This window comes from Panthera pardus, unplaced genomic scaffold (assembly GCF_024362965.1).
Source record: "Panthera pardus isolate Hobbes unplaced genomic scaffold, ASM2436296v1 HiC_scaffold_25, whole genome shotgun sequence".
Lineage (NCBI taxonomy): Eukaryota > Metazoa > Chordata > Mammalia > Carnivora > Felidae > Panthera > Panthera pardus.
In genome coordinates this window covers 39,201,422-39,221,208 of record NW_026526821.1, presented here as the reverse complement: position 1 = coordinate 39,221,208, position 19,787 = coordinate 39,201,422, and the positions used below count along the sequence as shown (strand labels likewise).

Below are 19,787 nucleotides of genomic sequence, written 5' to 3'. Positions count from 1 at the left end.
CCACTAGGTGGAGCTATGTGCACGTAATAAAAATGGTAATTGACAAGATTGGGGGCAGAAGAGAGCCAATGAAGAGTTTCAATATGTTAAATGAAATTAAACTTACAACCATTTAGACTTGACAACACATAAATCTGAAATAAACATTTTACCAGATCAGGAATTTCTTTGTACTTAGAACTAATGCTTTCCTAGCATAGTTTGTAATATGTTTAATTATTAATATTATCTTTAATTATTAATTATCATTAATTATATTAATGTTAATATATTATATTAATATAATACATTTAATATTATAAACTTGTTCAGCAGTTTTACTTGAGCGGTTATATGTGGTAGCAAAATAAAAAAAATGACTATTCAAGAGTTAAACTCTAGGTAACCACATGTAATTCTTACACTCTTCTAGATACTAATTTTCAATCAAAATACCTAGTCTGTGCCTTGTCAAAATAATAAAATGAGCTTAAGTATTAATGCCCATAAAGGCAGAGTCATGAAAGAAAGATAGATTGGGATGAAACAATTTTTTGAAACATTTACATTCATTTTTTAAAGGAAGATTGGTATTTGTGTTCTAAGCTTAATGAGTTTTCTACCTTTTAGGACTTCTAGAGAAAAACTGAGAGATTATCAATTCAAACGACTCAAGTACTATTATGCAGTAGTAGACTGTGATTCCCCTGAAACAGCTGGCAAAATTTATGAGGATTGTGACGGCCTGGAATTTGAAAGTAGTTGTTCATTCATAGATCTAAGGTAATCCAGTATGTCTTACCAATTTTATCTTGTAGCACATGTGATTATAAGAAGTAAAATATTAGACTCCTAGTATTTTATGTTGTTTCATGTTGTGAAAGAGGATTTTTTGCTCCTGTGGAGCATCACTCTTAAAACTATAACAAGGAAATGCTAAACTATTATGTATGAGTCACCCCGCATTTATATCCTGAATTTCAAACATACTGGCTATGTTTTTAGTTATATGTAGTGATATTTCTTTGCAACTCTCTTTTAGAACTAGGAACCAGGTGAATTAACTTAAAAAAAAAAAGCATTGAGGTAGGGGCAGAGGAATTTGCTAATAAACTGGTACCTCTACATCTGTGCTGTCTAATACAGTAGCCACTAGTCACATCTGACTATTTAAAATTTTTAAAAATTTTAAAATCATTCATTTGCTTAGTCATTAGACATATGTAAAGTACTTAATGCAGAGCAGATATAGGGCAGACCATATGTTGGATAGAGCAGATTGCCGTCATCACAGCAAGTTTCATTGGACGATGCTGCCATAAATGCTGTTCAATGAATGAATGGTGTTGCCGGCATTGTCTTTGGACTTCGGCATTTTCACCACGTGCACAGGCTTCACTGACCCAGAGCTGAAAACCCTTAGGTGGTTGTAAATGTCAGTTCTGAGGAAACAGGAAACTAAACTACTGTACCATTTTATCATTAGCCTAGTCCTTTTGAACCCAATACACCATTTTACTATGACACTTTGAATAGAAATCAGTTCTCTGTATCCAGGTTTGTGAGAGGCTTTGTTCTCAAAATGAAATATTTCCGAAAAAAAATGCATCATTCATAGTCTGTGGCTTTCATACTTTGAAAGCATTCCGACTGGTAGAAAAACAAATAAAAATTTTTGAATTGATAATTTGGAATAAAATTTTAGTATGTTTGCATATTTAACACAAAGGGCTTATCTCATCAGACAAGTGTTTCCGAATTCTCTTTTATGTTAAGAGTTTCAGTTGGAGGTACTTGTTCTGAATGTTTAAATAGTAGTTACCAAACATTTGTTAGAATATCAAACTCTTTGGATGTTACGAATTCATGTTAACATGTTGTTTTCGGGATCATTTTGTTCTTTCTAGTTCTGTTTGGGGACATTTCCATACTATGTTAGAATAAGGTCTGGCAGGCCTAGAAAATAAGATCAGTGACCATGGAAAAAATTTACATTCCCTGTTTTATTTTGTTAAGCATGCATCAGAAAAGAAAATTGAGTTTTCTGCTACTGTCCAATTATCTAGAGAAACTTTTTTTCACCTGCCCAAAAATATAAATGCATGCACATTAATAACACTTAAAAATATTGATTTCAGGGGCGCCTGGGTGGCGCAGTCGGTTAAGCGTCCGACTTCAGCCAGGTCACGATCTCGCGGTCCGTGAGTTCGAGCCCCGCGTCAGGCTCTGGGCTGATGGCTCGGAGCCTGGAGCCTGTTTCCGATTCTGTGTCTCCCTCTCTCTCTGCCCCTCCCCCGTTCATGCTCTGTCTCTCTCTGTCCCAAAAAATAAATAAAAAACGTTGAAAAAAAATTTAAAAAAAAAAAAATATTGATTTCAGATACCTATTTCTCTTCTACTAAATCTGCAAAAGTGTAGCTGGAGGAGGATACTGTGTAGACCTAGTGAACCTTAATTATCTGTTCTCTACCAACAAATAATTTTTAGTGGATTACAGAGCATATGCTTTTTTGTGTATGGAACAAAATCTATATAAATTACAAAACCTAAATATATTAACCATGGGTTATTTAACTATGCTTTCCCCCCCTATTCTTTAGCCTGATGCCTAAGCATTGTCAGACAATTACATTTACACTTAGTAGCTAATTATTTATGAAAAAATATTGTAAGATAATATTGTGAAGATTTTTTAGCTTAATTTTAAGCTTATTCCTTATTTTCACTGACACCTTCTGTGTCTGATACTTTATATTTAGAACACTTATCCATTACTAGTTCTATTTGATCTTCAAAATACCATATACAAGCCAAGACTGTGCCATCAGGAGTCTAGGTCGTTTTGAAACATGGGGGGCGGGGGGGGGGGGCATGTGTGTTTGCACCTGATTCATATTAACTGATTCCTAATGCAGGGTTTCTACCTACAGAGTTCATTCAAATTTAGTGGAATTACAGATTTATGGTTTATGAATTTCAGAAATTTTGCGCCAAGGTCATTTCTAACATTGTTTGCCTCATCTACATGTGTGTTTTATAGAAACTTTTTTATGGTATGTATGTATAAACTAGAACTAATTAGGGGAGAATCTAAACTCTGGTTGTTTATCACTACAGCATATGTTTAAATAAATTTATTTTTTGTTTCTTAGGTTTATACCAGATGATATTACCTTTGATGATGAGCCCAAGGACATAGCCTCAGAAGTGGATTTAACAGCATATAAACCAAAATATTTCACATCTGCTGCGATGGGAACCTCAACGGTATTTCTTAACTGTTAAAAGTGTATAGCTGGATTCTTGCTTTAAGAAAAGATTTTATGTATTATTTACTTATAACATCTTTGAAAATGGAAAGTATTCAAAATTTTAATGCACAAATACAAGTAGAAGGGAAACACAAGTATATTTGCATTTTTATTTGTTTGAACCTATTTTCAAATTTTTCTTATGCCTTTAAGCTTGAGTCATTTACCCGCAAATGTTTATCTCCTCTGTCTTTCCCGTACATTCTTATTCAACTAGATTCTTTAATAAGTTATATGTCAGTTATTAATACCCTACAGAGTAAGGAGAAGGAGGTAACAGATTATTTCAAATCACAGTTAAAACCAGTAGAAATTTTAAATAGAAACACATTTTTTCTGCGGATATGATCCAAAATTATAAAAACAATTTAAGTAAAGTAATTCAGGACTCCTAGATGTCACATTAATGCTTAATAATGAACGGCCAGAAGATTTTTATTGAATTAGTTTGTTACTTAGCTGCCTACCTTCTCTCTTCTTTCCCCCCATAAACCTTCTACCCACAGACTCTGCAGCAACTACCCAGTCTTCCCATTGCCTTTTCTGTGACAGACCACTGTGCTCTTCTGAGGACAGGCTGATGGTAGAGAGACCTATTGTATCTGTCTTCCACATGCTATGATGGGCACTATGTAACCTTGATGAGTTACTGAGTATGGTAAAACCCCACCATTGTGATAAGTGTAGTTTAAAAGATTCAGTAACGTAAAATGTAGGGTTGGTTTCTTTTCAAGACTGAAAAATGACCAAGGCAAGACTGTCCAGACAGCTTTTCTGGAATTCCTAGGGTACCATCCACATCTGTACCAGTTCCAGCAGCAGTTTTATGGTTATCATCTCAGGGAAATTTTCTGAATAGGGGTAATTCTGAATCCTGTGACTAGTTAGAGCTTCTAAGCTAGTGACAGTTATCTTAGGGATCCTTTGGTTAACTGGTGCCCATTTTGTTGTCCTGATCTGGGGAGATTAGCCTGAGGAGAAAACAAAACAAAACAAAACATAGGGGACCCACCCTTATAATTCATTAACTTATAATGAAGTTAAAACATCTGACAAGACCCCATCTGAGAATAGGGGCAGCATAGAGGGCAGGAGCCAATCAACAGATTAATCATGTTATAGATGAATTTCTGTATCGTGGGGTTTACTGCACTTCCAACCAGTAGATACATTTCTTATCAGTGGCTCTTAATCTTTTTTTGGAAAAAGGACCCTATTGAAATTGTGTTGAAAGCTTTAATAGATTTCACATAGTTTGTAGCCCTCCTGAAATACTTAGAACTCCAGGTGAAAAACATGTTTTGTTGGTTCATAATAATGTAACGTTTTCACTAATGTGTTTTATTTCTTTTCCCTACAATTAATTAACACACCGATGAATTTTTACTCCTAATAATAGAGTACCTTGCATATAGCAGAGAGATAGAAGAACATAGATTGATGAAAATGGTTCCTCTTTCATAAATAAAATACTTTTTATTAAGCATGTCATTTATGATTTGCTTTAACATGTCTTAACTTTTTAAATATTGTTAAACATCCACATTAATGACAAATATTCTGATACTTTTTTATTCTTATTGGTGAAGGTGGAAATCACTTGGGATGAGACTGATCATGAAAGAATTACAACACTCAACAGGAAGTTTAAAAAGGAAGAGCTTTTGGACATGGATTTTCAAGCTTACTTAGCTTCCTCTAGTGAAGATGAAGAGGAGATAGAAGAGGAGCTACAAGGTACTTGTTAGTCTTTTGGTGTTCTATGTTCGCAAGCATTTAGATCCCTAATCTAGGCTTATTAGTGGAAATACGTCTTTGGCAGTAGCTTAAAGGGAGTGCCAAGCTAATTCTTAGGCTGCCTGCAAAGCATACTCAAGTGTACAGTATTATATACACCTATGGATAATATTTGAAACTTTTTAGAAGTATTTTTTTGGCCTGAATTTCTTTAACCACAAACATTTTGTTTAAAACTTTTACCAAACAGGGTCGCTTGGGTGGCTCAGTCGGTTGAGTGTCCAACTTCAGCTCAGGTCATGATCTCACTGTTTGTAGGTTCGAGCCCTGCATCGGGCTCTCTCGGCTTTCAGCATGGAGCCTGCTTTGGATCCTCTGTTCCCCCCACTTTTTCTGCCCCTCCCCCACAGCTTATACCAAACAAAAAAGCCTGACCTTTTAATTCTTTTAATTTTAATTTTTTTTTTTTTTTAAAGAGAGCGTACGTGAGCCGAGGAGAGGGGCAGAAGGGGTGAGAGGGAATCCCAAGCAGGTTCCACATTCAGTGTGGAGCCCAATGGGTGGCTCAACCCCATGACCCTGGAATCATAACCTGAGCCCAAAATCAAGATTTGGATGCTCAAGTGACTGAGCCACCCAGGTGCCTAAAGCCTGGCCTTGTAGACTTGTCCTAATTCACATAGTTTTGTAGTCTCTTAACAAACTAGTAAAATGCTCTATAATGCCCCCTTTTTTAATATTAAGAGTTACTTTTGGATTGATTATTTTTTGTATTCCATTTTCTCCTCAACTAGTTTGGAAAGTAGACTGTTTCAGTTCGTTTAGTGATTGTTCTAGAAATTGTGACTTGCATTCTTAATTTATTAAGGCCTAATGGTAATTAATATTTTTACCCTCTTAGAGAATACAGAGAATCTTAAAACGACTTTCATGTTATCCTCTGTTTTGTTATCCTCTTTTTTTATAAGTTCCACGGGATATTGATATTTAAACTGCCCTATTTCATTTTACCCACATTTTCTTCACTTTTTTTTGCTCTTTATTCTTTTCTAAATGTCATACTTCTGAGGACCATTTTCCTTCTGTCTTAAATATATCCCTGATAAGTTCTGGTAGTGTTTGCTGGTGTAAAACTCTCTTGAGTTTTAGTAAAAAAAATATCCTTGTTTGGCTTTCATTTGAGAAAGATACTTTCACTAGGTAAAAAAAAAAAAAAAAACTTCTAGGAAGTCCTCTCCATCCCCACACTAATGATAATGATAATATCCTACTGACTTGTAGTTTCCTCGTTTTTGAGAAATCACCTGTCTGACATTTTCAGTGTTTTGAAGATTGTCTAGAATTTTTTTTGTGACTACTTTTTTTCAGTCTTTTGAAGGTTATCTAGATTCCTGGATTTCTTTTTTCTTTGACTACTTTTAAAGTTTTTTTGTCCTTTTTTTTTTTTTTTTTTTTTTTGTCTTCAGTTTTACTGTGAACTAACAGATTTATTTGTGTGCTTCGGGTTTATTGGATTTCTTGCATTTGTGGCATGGTATCTTTGATCCCTTTTGGAAATTTCTCAACCATTGTCTAGTCACACATTTCTTCTTCCCTCTCTTTCTGGAACTCTAATTATGTGTGTGTGGACACACACACACACACACACACGTATATATATGTATGTATATAAGATATTTTCACTGTAACTTCCATGTTGCTACTCTTGTATATTTCTTGATCTATCATCTCTCTGTGCTGCATTCTGGGTGTTTTCTTCTGACCTATCTTCCAGTTCCTAATTTGCTTTTCAGTGGTGTTGAATCTGTTGATAGACTTCCAAAAGTCCTCTTTGGCCATTTTTCAAAACAGCAATACCACTTTATATAATTTTCTGTTCATTGCAGATATTTTCAACACTTCCATAAACTGAGTTAAGTATCTTCTTATAGTCTGAATCTGATGATTTCAGTATTTTAAGTCTTTTTGGGTTCATTTCTATTATTTTTGTTTCCTTGTATATGTAGTTAACCTTGTGTGCTAATTTGATAGTTGAGATGAGAGTATCTAATCAGAGAGAACTTTCATTTACTCTGGTCATTCTGGGACTACATTACTCCAGTTTTTTGTGGTTTTTTTTTGAGCCTTTCTTTTCTTCTGTTTTAATAGACTATATTTTTTACAACAGTTTTGAGTTCACAGCAGAAATGAGCTGAAAATACATTGTTCCCACATCCCTCTGCCCACCCTCCTAACACATGGATACACACAGCCTGCCTCATTATCAACATCCCTAACCGAGGTGGCATATTTGTTACAAATGAGGAACCTACACTGATATATCAGTATCACCGAAAAGTCCATTGTTTACATTATGGTTCACACTTTTTTTTTTCCTTTTTTTTCCTTTTTTCTTTTCTGTTTTTTTTTTTAAATTTATCTAATTTATTTTTTATTTAAATCCAAGTTAGTTAGTGTGTACTGTAATAATGATTTCAGGAATAGAATTTAGTGATTCATCACTTACATATAACACCCAGTGCTCATCCCAACAAGTGCCTTCCTTAATGCTCATCACCCATTCCCAACACCCCACCAGCAACCCTCAATTTGTGCTCTGTATTTAAGGGTCTCTCATGGTTTGTCTCCCCCCACTCTGCTTTTATCTTATCTGTTTTTGCTCCCCTTCCCCTATATTCATCTGTTTCGTTTCTTAAATTCCACATATGAGTGAAATCATGATATTTGTCTTTCTCTGACTTACTTCACTTAGCATAATACATTCTAGTTCCATCGCATTGTTTCAAATGGCAAGATTTCATTGTTTCTTATCACCAAGTAGAATTCCATTGTATATATATACCGTATCTTTATTCATCCATCAGTCGATGGATATTTGGGCTCTTTCCATACTTTGGCTATTGTCGATAGTGCTGCTATAAACATTGGGATGCATGTGTCTCTTTGAAACAGCATACCTGTATTCCTTGGATGAATATCTAGTAGTGCAATTGCTAGGTCCTAGGGAAGCTCTATTTTTAATTTTTTGAGGAACCTCTACATTGTTTTGCAGAGTGGCTGCACCAGTTTTCATGCAGAATTGCATCCTCGCTAACATCTATTGTTGCCTGAGTTGTTCATGTTAGCCTTTCTGACAGGAGTGAGGTGGTATCTCATTGTGGTTTTGGTTTGTATTTCCCTGATGATGAGTGACGTTGAGCATTTTTTTCATGTGTCAGTTGGCCATCTGGATGTCTTCTTTAGAGAAGTGTCTATTCATGTCTTTTTCCCATTTCTTCACTGGATTATTTGTTTCTTGGGTGTTGAGTTTGGTAAGTTCTTTATAGATTTTGGATACTAACCCTTTATCTGATACGTCGTTTGCAAATATCTTCTCCCATTCTGTCAGTTGCCTTTTAGTTTTGCTGATTGTTTCCTTCGCTGTGCAGAAGCTTTTTATTTTGATGAGGTCCCAGTAGTTCATTTTTGCTTTTGTTTCCCTTGCCTCCGGAGACATGTTGAGTAAGAAGTTGCTGCGGCCAAGATCAAAGAGGTTTTTGCCTGCTTTCTTCTCGAGGATTTTGATGGCTTCCTGTCTTACCTTTAGGTCTTTCATCCATTTTGGGTTTATTTTTGTGTATGGTGTAAGAAAGTGATCCAGGTACATTGTTCTGTATGTCTCTGTCCAGTTTTCCCAGCACCACTTGCTGAAGAAACTGTCTTTATTCCATTGGATATTCTTTCCTGCTTTGTCAAAGATTAGTTGGCCATACGTTTATGGGTCCATTTCTGGGTTCTTTGTTCTGTTGTGTCTGTTTTTGTGCCATAAAATTCTTTTTAGTATTATCACAGGACCATTAAACTAACTTTCTGAGATCCTATGATTGGCCTATCATTTTTTAGACTACTGAAGATACTGCATTATTTTTCTAAGTTTTTCATAACGTGAATTGTACTCCACACATGGAATGGAAAAGTCATCCTAGTTTCTTTGTTCAGACATCTCATATTAATAAAACCACATAATTTCTTAGGTATTTAATAGTCTCTGAAAAAGTATGATTTGCAAGGGTAGTTATGTTGGGCATAAAAGCCTTCTCATTTTTTTCAGGCTTCAGTGACTGTTGCTTATTAATTTTTGGCATTTCAAACTCAACTCCAGATTGAGTGACCATTTTATTTCTAGTATGATCAGAACAACCAAGTCCTTTTTCAAATAGCCTGTCTTTCTCTCATATACATACTGATTTGTCTATAGATTCTTTTTATCCACATGCCTGTATGGTCATTTATCACTTTCTGATAATTCTGGAATAGTTTTTCTTCACTAGCTGCTCTAAGTTAAAGGAAAGAAGAGAACATGTATATTTGTGAAGAATGTTAATAGGTTTCTTTGATTGGTTTGAGAGAACTGACCTAGACTTGATACTGACATTTGGACAAAAATGTGATGTGTAGTATATTTTTAAGATCTTGTGCTCCACTGGTTTCAAATCCTGAGTTTACCACATAGTAAAGTTACATAGGTTAACTTTCCTAAGCCCTTGTGCTTTTCTTTCCACAGCTATGAAATGAGGATAATAATAGTACCTGGCTCATGTTTGGAAAGATTGAGATAATGGTCACAAAGTGCTTACCATACTACCATGTATCATATATTTTTACTTCTAAAACTTTAAGAATTAATGGCTTTTTGTTTTAAATATACTACTCATTAAGTTTTAAAAGCATGCATTTTTCTTCATTATTTTAATTGATTGCCAGCTTACTTTAATCTGCAGTGTAGTGCCTCTGATAGATACATTAGTATTTTTGAATGCTTTAGAGTTACTAGATGTTCCTGGTGTTGTTTATAAAAGATCATCACAGGGCTTCTTACTGTTGGACTACTTTTTTTATTCTTTATATAGTATTAAGGCTCTCATAAAGTATTGTCCTTGAATTGGGAAAAAACAGATTTACATGAATTATCCCACATTTTAGAGCTTTGGAAAGTAAAATTTTAGTACTGGAAAAAATCAATTTAAAGTAGGCCATCAGAGACTTACCACTAAAATTTCAACCTGGAAGGAGCTTGCTTCTAATTATGTTTTCAGAAGTAAGCTTTTAATAGAAAGAAATACATTGCCATTTTGTTAATGTGTTCCTGATGTTTTATCCATTGAGTTATGGGATACATGACAGAATTCTATCCAACATTATTTTTGTGGCACAAAGCACAAACAGGAAAAAGATGAATTTCAGCTGTTTGAGTGAAAATATAAAAGTGTGATAGGATGGAAAGAATGTCCTGGACTATTTTTTTATTCATTTAGAGAAAAAAACTATGAAAACATTTACTTAACCAATGTTTTTTCCATGTCACCTTTTTTAAGATGTGAGGACAATCTGTTAACATTGATGTTTGACAGCTAAATGTTTGATGATATTAGACATTTTTAGTGACCGGTTAGCCATAGCTTATAGAAGAGAGGGTCTTCATTATGCTGCTTCTAAATTTTCCTTTACCAGGGACATTTAGTCAATTCAATAAGTCTGTATGTTTTGCATTAAAACCTAGGTTCTTAATTTATGTTTTTGACTTGGAAAATTACAGTGGAAATATAGACCGGACAAACTTTTCACGTATTAGTTTTCTTTGGTATTTGTTGCCCTGAATTTTATATTGTTCCTTTGTATTCTAATTATTATTTTTATAAATTAAGACATGGAAATGTGGATATTTTTCCACAGAGGGATATTAATTGAATTAACTTCTAATTTATTTGCTTTTATTCTCAGTGTATTAATGAGATCCTGAGAGTAAGCCTATCAAATGGAAAAGACTCTTTATTGTTCATTTTGGACTACAAGCAGCTTCCTTTATCTGTCTCTTCAGTATAACAGTTATATCCATGTACCACATGCATCCCAACAACATTCACCCTTGTATTGACCATAACATTTTAAAGCCACTATGCCAGATGGTGGAAGACGTAAAGAGGGATAAAAAGCTATCTCTGCTGTCTTATTTATAAGGAAGAGAAGTCCAAGGATGTTACATGTCTATAAAATTATTTTGAAATATGAATTGTAATAAAAGAGAGATTTCGAAGTACACTACTTAGAACTTATATTGCAAATGATTTTTATTATAAACAAGACCTAATTCTTTCAATGAATTCATTTAATATTAAGAAATTTGTCTGATTTTGGTATTCTGTTTTTGCATTATATCTAACAACATCTTTTAGAAGGTGCTATAGTGACTGTGAGATTTAAATACTAGATTTAAATGTCAATTATTTCTGTATGTTAGATGAAATTGATTTTTTTTATTAGGTGATGATAAAGTCAATATGGAAGAAGATGGGAAAACAAAGAAAAGTCAGAAGGATGATGAAGAACAAATTGCTAAATACAAACAGCTCTTGCAAGTTATTCAAGAAAAAGAAAAGAAAGGCAAAGAAAATGATATGGAAATGGAAATTAAGTGGGTTCCAGGTAAGAATTATATACTTACTATGTTCATTTATTTTTCTTCATTTCAGGATATTGAGGGTATTTTAGATATGAAAGAAAAGAAGAATAACTCTTAGAAACAAAAACAAATCTTATTTTCCAGGAATATTTTGGTGAGGAAGTTAACATGGTATTTGCATACATCATTTAATTTTTTTAGGGAGTAGTGTTATGGACTCTTGCCACTTTATTCTTGGTTTCTTTGATTTACTAACTGTAAAGTATTTCTGTCCATTTATGAAGATAGACCTTTCCTAGGTTTGATTCCGGTATTGTTAGGATGTACAAACTTGAATACAGGCACCATGTGTTCTAAGGTCATTAACTTCTTTTTAAAATATGTAATTCGTAAATGTACTTTTCTCCCATAACCCCTGTTAGACCTTAATTAGTGAGGTTTCACTAGCACAAAATACATTAATACATAGTTTTCCATCTCAGTTTTGCTGTGAAGAGTCAAAGAAATATAGTAAGTGATTTTTATAACTGCCTTGAAGGGCTCAACAGTTTTTTTAGAGTAGTACAATACTAATTAAAACCATGTCAAAGCTAAACAAAGATAAAAGCTATTATAAATGAGGATTGTTTTCTAGCATACTCATTTTTTCAGCAACCTGAGCAAAGCAACATGTACCCTTGGAACCAATATTGTTTTTGCAGATTACTGCTGTTTACATACATATATATCTTTTTTTTTTTTTTTTAATCCCAGTATAGTTAATATACAGTGTTGTTAGTTTCAGGTGTACAACATACACATATATCTTTTAAAGATAGGTATAATTTTTGACCAGGATTCAGTTCTTTTCCCACAATTCATCTCTAGATCAAAGAGTATTAACAACTTGTAGGAATATCAATTGTTCTTGGGGTGCCTGGGTGGCTCAGTCGGTTAAGTTTAACTCTTGATTTTGGCTCGGGTCCTGATTTCACGGTTCATGGAATCAAGCCTCACCTTCAGGCTTTGCCCTGACAGTGTGGAGCCTGCTTGGGATTCTCTCTCTCTGCCTCTCTCTTGCTCACACACACATGCATGCACATTTGTTCTCTCTCTCAAAAAATTATAAAACTTAAAAAAAATTAAGTGTTCTATATTCAATTGTATCTATTTCATACAATTAGTATGCTTTTTCACTGGTAATGTTTGTGTAGATTTTTATTGGGGGGGAAACTAGCATAGTTTGATACTTGGTAGTTGTTTGACTAGTGTAGTAAAATTCCTAGGGTGGACACATCTCCTGCATATTCCTGTAGGAATGTGGTGCTACGTTGTAGCCCATTTATTTTAAATGTTTGTCTTTTGCAGGAAATGGTGGTAAGAAAAATGAAATTTAGTAGTGTTATTGAAACAGTTGAGAGAACTCAAGTTTAGCCTGGAGAGGAAAAGTCTACAAAGTGACTTACTGGTTATTTTCAAGTATTTGCAGGATGACTGTATTAATGAAGACTTAATTGCTCTTATTATCTCAGAAGTCAGTACTTCTGCTAGTAAGTAAAAATTGAAGGAAGGTAGAGTTTAATTTAATATAAAGAGTAATTCTCTTCATCATTAGAATTATCCACCAAAAAAATCAAAGAGGCTGCTTTAAGGGGTTAGATGCTCTTTTCAGTAAGTCTCACAATAAGGTGATCTAACCATTCCACTTGAGAATGTTTGTGAAGAACATCTTTCACTTTATGATTGAGGTTCTTTACTTTATAATTCCATGGAATGTTGAATTCTGTCTTTTAAGTAAAATACATTGTAATTACAGTTTAATCTTAGAATGAACTCATTGAATGAAGATATTTTAAATGAACATTTTTTTTAATGTTTTTATCATTTTATTTTGAGAGAGTATGCATGCACATGATCAGGTGGGGGGCAGAGAGGGGGAGAGAGAATACCAAGCAAGATCTGCACTGTCAGTGCAGTCTGACCTGGGGCTCAATCCCATGAACCATGGCATCATGACCTGAGCCAAAATCAAGGGTTGGACGCTTAAATGACTGAGCCACCCAAGCACCCCTAAAATGAACATTTTGAATTGGAGTGTTGAATTGACTGAGAAAGCAGATTTATAATAAACTTGATTGAGAAGTTTTATAGCAAATACTTCAGCTTTGTCAAGTGGACCAGATCAAACTTTTGTCTACATTAATATAGTTATATAGGGAAATTACAAAAAAGTGATATTTATACTTGTTTATACCTGGAAGATATAAGTAATACAGTTTTCCTGGGGCTAAACCTCACTTGGTCATGGTGTATTATCCTTTTTACATATTCCTGAATTCAATTTAGTAATGTTTTGTTAGATTTTTTACACCTGTGTTAATCAGAAATATTTGTCTATGGTTTTTGTTTCTTGCAGTGTTTTTGGTATCAGGGTAGTGCAGACCTTATGAAATGAAATGTGAACTCTTCCTTTTTCTGTGTAGCAGTACGTTTTAATCTTGAGTTTAATTTCTAGATGTAATATTAATGTCACAGAAAATATCTTGAAAATGTAAAATGAAAAATTATTGTCTGTTAATTCCAGTACCCTAATTCAGCCACTGAGTGATTAGATGGATTGATTTATCATCTCTCTGTTGTTGAACACTTAATCATATTTCTGATCTTTCACTCTGGTAGACTTAAGGTATTGGAAAGAAATGTGACTGAAGACCATTACTAATTTTAACCTAAAAATATCAGTACTTTCTTAGACTCTTCACATTCATCACCAGCCAAGTAACTGGCTTACTATTTTAGGGCCTTTTATTTTTAATGTTTATTTACTTTTTGAGAAAGAGAGCATGAGCAAGGGAGGGGCAGAGAAAGAAAGAGACAGAATCTGAAGCAGGCTTCAGGCTCTGAGCTGTCAGCATAGAGCCCAACACAGGGCTCAAACTCAAGAGCCATGAGATCATGACCTGACCCAAAGTCGGAGGCTTAACCGACTGAGTCACCCAGGTGCCCCATAGGGCTTTTTACTTTTAAACAGTTTTTTAATGAACATGTCCATTCCCTCTGTCCCCATTTTAGAAATGTTTCTGAGCATCTAGAGAGCAGTCAGACCACAAAGAAAGCTAAATACTGGCAGTCAAGCTCACTTGGTAGTTCTGTGACTTTCTCATTCACATAGCAACTTGACATATGCTGTGGATCAACCTGTGGTTCTCTCACAAGTTGTTAAAACTACCAGTGTCAAAACCTCAAATGTTAAATCTCAGATGCCAAGCATCTAGGACGTTATAAATAATCTATAGCTTTTTCCATATTTTGAATTATTTTTATAGGATAACTTCCCAGAAATGGAATTACTAGGAAAAGGCATGAATACTTTTTGTGTCTTGAGATAATTGCCAAATTGTTTTCCAAAAGGGTTGTACTAGCTTATAATGCCTTTAGCAATAAGTAAAAGTGCCAGTTTTGTGGACTTACCATCAAAATTGGATATATTCTTTTTTTTTTTTTTTTTTTTTTTTTAACTTTATTTTTGAGAGAGAGAGTATGAGCAGGGTACGGAGAGAGAGAGAGGGAGACACAGAAACTGAAACAGGCTCCAGGCTCCGAGCTGTCAACACAGAGCCTGACGCAAGGCTCAAACTTACGGACCACAAGATCATGACCTGAGCCAAAATTGGACGCTTAACCGACTGAGCCACCCAGGCACCCCAAATATATTCTTTTTTTTACTGCTAATTGAATGGAGGACAGTTGATATTCTAATATATAGTATATATTTTTTAAGTCTTTAGCCATAGTATTTTTGAAAGTCTCAAATAGAGTATTGCTATCTGTGAATCCTTGGTATGTGCATGCACACGAGTATCTGCATAAATGTGCATGTGTGTAAATATAAAGGGCCTTTTATATAATGTATATAGTAAATGACACAAATAAGCTAATCTTCAGGATCTGTTTATTTGTTTGGAAAGTGGGACTAATAATACCTTTCTTGCTGAAACTGAGATATTTATAAAGGTACCTGATAAGCTACAGTACTATTCATGTCATATGTGAATTTTGGTGGATTTGTGTTCAGCAAAATGTGTGTTCCCAGTAATAGTTACCTGGAACCACAGGGATTTTATGTTATACTTCAATAAACCACAAAGGGTCAGTATGAGATTATACTATCTCATTTACTAGGTGTTCTGTGGCTTGAATTTCCAAAATATTAAGCTTTTCAGAAAAATAAGTATCCTTAATCACTAACACTTGTTGGAATATGGTTTGTTTGTTTTTTTTTTACACTATTTTAAATTTTATTTTTTTTAATTTACATTGAAATTAGTTAGCATACAGTGCAACAGTGATTTCAGTAGATTCCTTAATGCCCCTTACCCATTTAGCCCATCCCCCTCCCACAACCCCTCCAGTAACCCTCTGTTTGTTCTCCATATTTAAAAGTCTCTTATGTTTTGTCCCCCTCCCTGTTTTTATATTATTTTTACTTCCCTTCCCTTGTGTTCATCTGTGTTCCCGTGTGTCTTAAAGTTATCATATGAGTGAAGTCATGTGATATTTGTCTTTCTCTGACTAATTTTGCTTAGCATCATTTGGTTTTTAAAAGGAATTTTATTTTAGAGTATTTAAACTTCTAATCTTTTTACATTGGGTTATATACTATAGTAACAGCATGAGTTTAATTCCTTAAAGGTATAGTATTAAAGGAGGCAGATAACAGGTACATTGATGTAACAACTAGAATAAACTAGACTTTCTGTTGATACTTTAGTTCCTTATGCAAATGTAGTAATACGATCACATTAGTTAGTATTATGAGTAAGTAAAAATGTTGAATGATAAAATTTTTAAATAAAGTTGTGGTTCATTATTTTGATGTTTGTGGAGTAATTTTTCCCATCTCAGTGTGTTACTAAAAATGTATCCTGGCTGACTCATTTTGATAAATAGATAAGGTGATGTATGTTGGGTCTTCACCAGTGAATGTGCCTCATTAGGGAATTTGTAATGTACATATAAATGAAGGATAGTCAGTTTTAGCTCATATGTTAAATAACCTCTCTTACATTATGGTTCAAATAATCGATGTGACAATTTTTTGGTTGTAGATGATACAGGGTATATGTAAATAATATTTTTGAAATTCCGTCTAGAATATGAACAAATAATGACGTTTGTTTATAATCTTAAAACATTAGATATGATAGAAGTCCTCTTTTCCTTAGTTATCTTTGGTTTAATAGATGCTAGTGAAGAGGATATCTGTTTCTTTTTTTCTCAATATCCTTCAGCACTCCAACTTTCCTTCAAATACTTATTGCGCACCTGCTAATGCCAGGAACTTTTCTAGACACAGTGTGAGCAAAACATACAAATCCTTGACCTCATAAATCTTATGTTCAGATGAGTCTAATAAAAAAAAGTATTTGAGCAGAAACTAGTAGAAGTCAGATAGTGAGACATGCAGAGAAGAGTATGAGAGCAGAGGTAAAAGCAAATACATGGCCCGGAAGCTATAGTTTATCTGTTGTGTTTAAGGAATAGCAAAGACAGCAGTGTGACTGGAGTGAGTAAGTGGGAAAAAGAATAATAGATGAGGTCAGACGGGTAATGTGGAGCCAGAAGGACTTGAACTTCTTCTGTGATTGAGATGATAAACTGTTGGAGTTTTGAGCTGAGGGGTGATAAGATCTGAATTATTTTTTTAACAGGATCATCCTGGGTGCTGTCTTGAGGGTAGATTAAGGTAGGAGGCAAGGACAAAATGGAGAAAATCAGTCAAGAGGCTATTGTACTACTCCTGATTGTGGATGGAATAGGTTTGCAAAGGAACCTCAAAAATTCTCTTTTAGTCACATGTTAATTTTAAGATGCCTATTATATCTCAAAATAGGCATGTCAAGGAGACATTTGAATATACAAGTTAGAGTTCAGGAAAGAGGTCATAGCTGGAGATCTGAATTTGGATATCTTCCTTGTCCACGCCTCTGAAAGTGAAGAACACCAAAAGAGTGAGTATAGGTAGAAAGGAAGAAAAGAAGTTCAAAAACTGATCCCTGGAATACTGCAGCATTTAGAAGGTGAGGAAAACATACATAGATTTATCCAAAGACAACTGGGAAGAAACCACCAAAAACCACAGGAGGAAATTCAGGATTGTAGGGTATCCAGACAGCCAAGTGAAGAAAGCATTTCAATGAAAAGATGGGTCAATAAAATATAGACTAAAAATGATCGGTGTGGAGATCATCAGATATCCAGTGATTTTTAACTGTTTTGGTGGAATGAAAGGGATAAGATTAATGTGGGTTCAAGAGAGAATGAGGGGTGGAATTGGAGACAGCATGTACAGACAATTCCTTTTTCTAAAGTATTTAACTGTTCAAGAGTTATAGGCATCATGACAGTTCATCTCTAAAAAGTACTTCAACATGTAACTTCCAAAAACAGAGTCTTCTACATCAGCACAGTATCACACTAAAGGAATTTAATATTGATAAATAGTCAAATTTCTCATTCATTCCAATAATATTCTTTATAGTTCTTTCGTGATTGTGTCAGTCAGTTTTAAAGTCTACAGTAGTGAGTTATAGAATACCCACAATCTGGATTTGTCTGATTGTTTTCTCACAGTTAATTCAGAGAGAAAGGTTTTGGTAAGAATTCTCCATAAATGGTGTTGTATACTACCCATTGCTTCATATCATGAAGTTCCTGATGTCAGTTTGTCCCATTATTTGTGCTGTTAACCTTGCTCACTCAGTTAAGGTGGCATCTGACTGGTTTTTCCATTGTAAAGGCACTTTTTTTTTTTTTTTTTTGGTAACTGGTAAGTAATTTGTGGGATGTATAAAATTACCCTATTCCCCAAAATCCTATCTGATGGCATTGCATTCTTTGATGATACTTGCTTGAATCAAGTTATCGTACCATCCATTGAAAACTGCTGATTTTCTGTCATTCCTTCTACGTTTATTAGTTAACATCTACCCCCTTTCTTAATTTATTATGGACCAATGGATTGACAGATCTGGAGGAGTTTTTCTATATTGGGTCACAGAGGAATGGGAAAGAAACTGGAGGAGGAAGTAAGATCAAGAGAGCATTTTTCTTTCGTATGGGGAAAGTAACATGCTTCTAGAAATGACCCACCAGAGAGAGGAAAAAATGATGATGCACAGAGAACTGTGTTCTAAAGTAGGCAAAAAGAGTTGGAATATTTTTACACAAGTGGAAGAATTGGCTTTTGATCTATGTGCATGGGCATTTCATCCATTGTACCAAGAGAGAAGGCAAGGAGTCTGATCACAGGGTAATGGGTAGAAATGGTAGTGACAGCTTGTAGTGCTCTTCTATTTGCTTGTATTTTCTTAAGTGAAATAGGAAGAAGGTCATCAGCTGAGAGTAGGGATAAGAGAGGAGATAGAGATTTGGACAAAAAGAAGATATGAAATAGTTGTCTAAGAGAGTGGTAAAGAGGGAAATTTAATAGTACTGCTGAACATCAATAAGGGTGCACTTGCAGTTCATGTTCACGTAAAGTTAGATAAGTCAACATAATTATATTTTTCTTTAGCCACATTTAATGATGTGGTGCAATCATGGAGTAAGGGGAGATTTGGACTAAACCAGTCTAGTAGATTTGTCAACCAACTATGACCAAGCAGGAGAGGGGTAAGGGGATTGAAAGTTGTATGCAAGGCAGTGATTGTCATGATGGACCAAGGGATCTATATTGGGTTAGGAGGAAAATGAGGGTATGTTGAGCATGAGGGATGGGGAAGAGGTGAGAAGATCGATGGATTGTAGGTCCCTATGAGATGAGACAGAAAGTTAGATACTAGAGAGAATATAATGGAAAGATTACAGCTAGTGTTTGAAGAGTAGGATACTTGAAATTAAGATTATGCTGAGATTACAATTTAGGATTATGACATGGTCTAGTTATGGTCGTGGGAGTAAGTTTTTAAGATGGAGTATAGAGTAATAGGAAAAGAGGAGGTCAGTGAACTATAAGGCCCAAGATCATCTGTGTAGATATTGCAATCACCAATATGACAGCGCTTATATTGGAGAGTGGCAGTGAGCCAAGGGCTTAGCTTTTCAAGATATAAGGGGAGAGACTAGTTATTAGGTATCTACAATAAGAAGAGCTTGTAGGGGTGCCTGGGTGGCACCCAGTTGGGCATCCGACTCTTAACCTCAGCTCAAGTCTTGGTCTTCAGGGTTGTGAGTGCAAGCCCCTCACTGGGCTCTGGCACTAGGTGTGAAGCCTACTTAGAAATAAATTAAAAAAAAAAAAATTAAAAAGGGCTTGTAGGTAGTATAGTCTAATAACATGC

The 19,787-nt window shown here is 34.7% G+C and overlaps 1 protein-coding gene across 2 annotated transcripts in view; it reads left to right on the top strand.

Moving 5' to 3' along the window:
• ESF1 (ESF1 nucleolar pre-rRNA processing protein homolog) overlaps positions 1-19,787 on the top strand; it is a 63,526-nt gene that overhangs the window by 10,602 nt on the left and 33,137 nt on the right. For both annotated transcript variants that reach the window (XM_019462758.2, XM_019462759.2), the window contains exons 6-9: positions 610-762; positions 3,132-3,246; positions 4,880-5,027; positions 11,328-11,489. In XM_019462758.2, the coding sequence (XP_019318303.2) occupies positions 610-762; positions 3,132-3,246; positions 4,880-5,027; positions 11,328-11,489 (578 nt within the window). The remainder of the gene's footprint in view (positions 1-609; positions 763-3,131; positions 3,247-4,879; positions 5,028-11,327; positions 11,490-19,787) is intronic.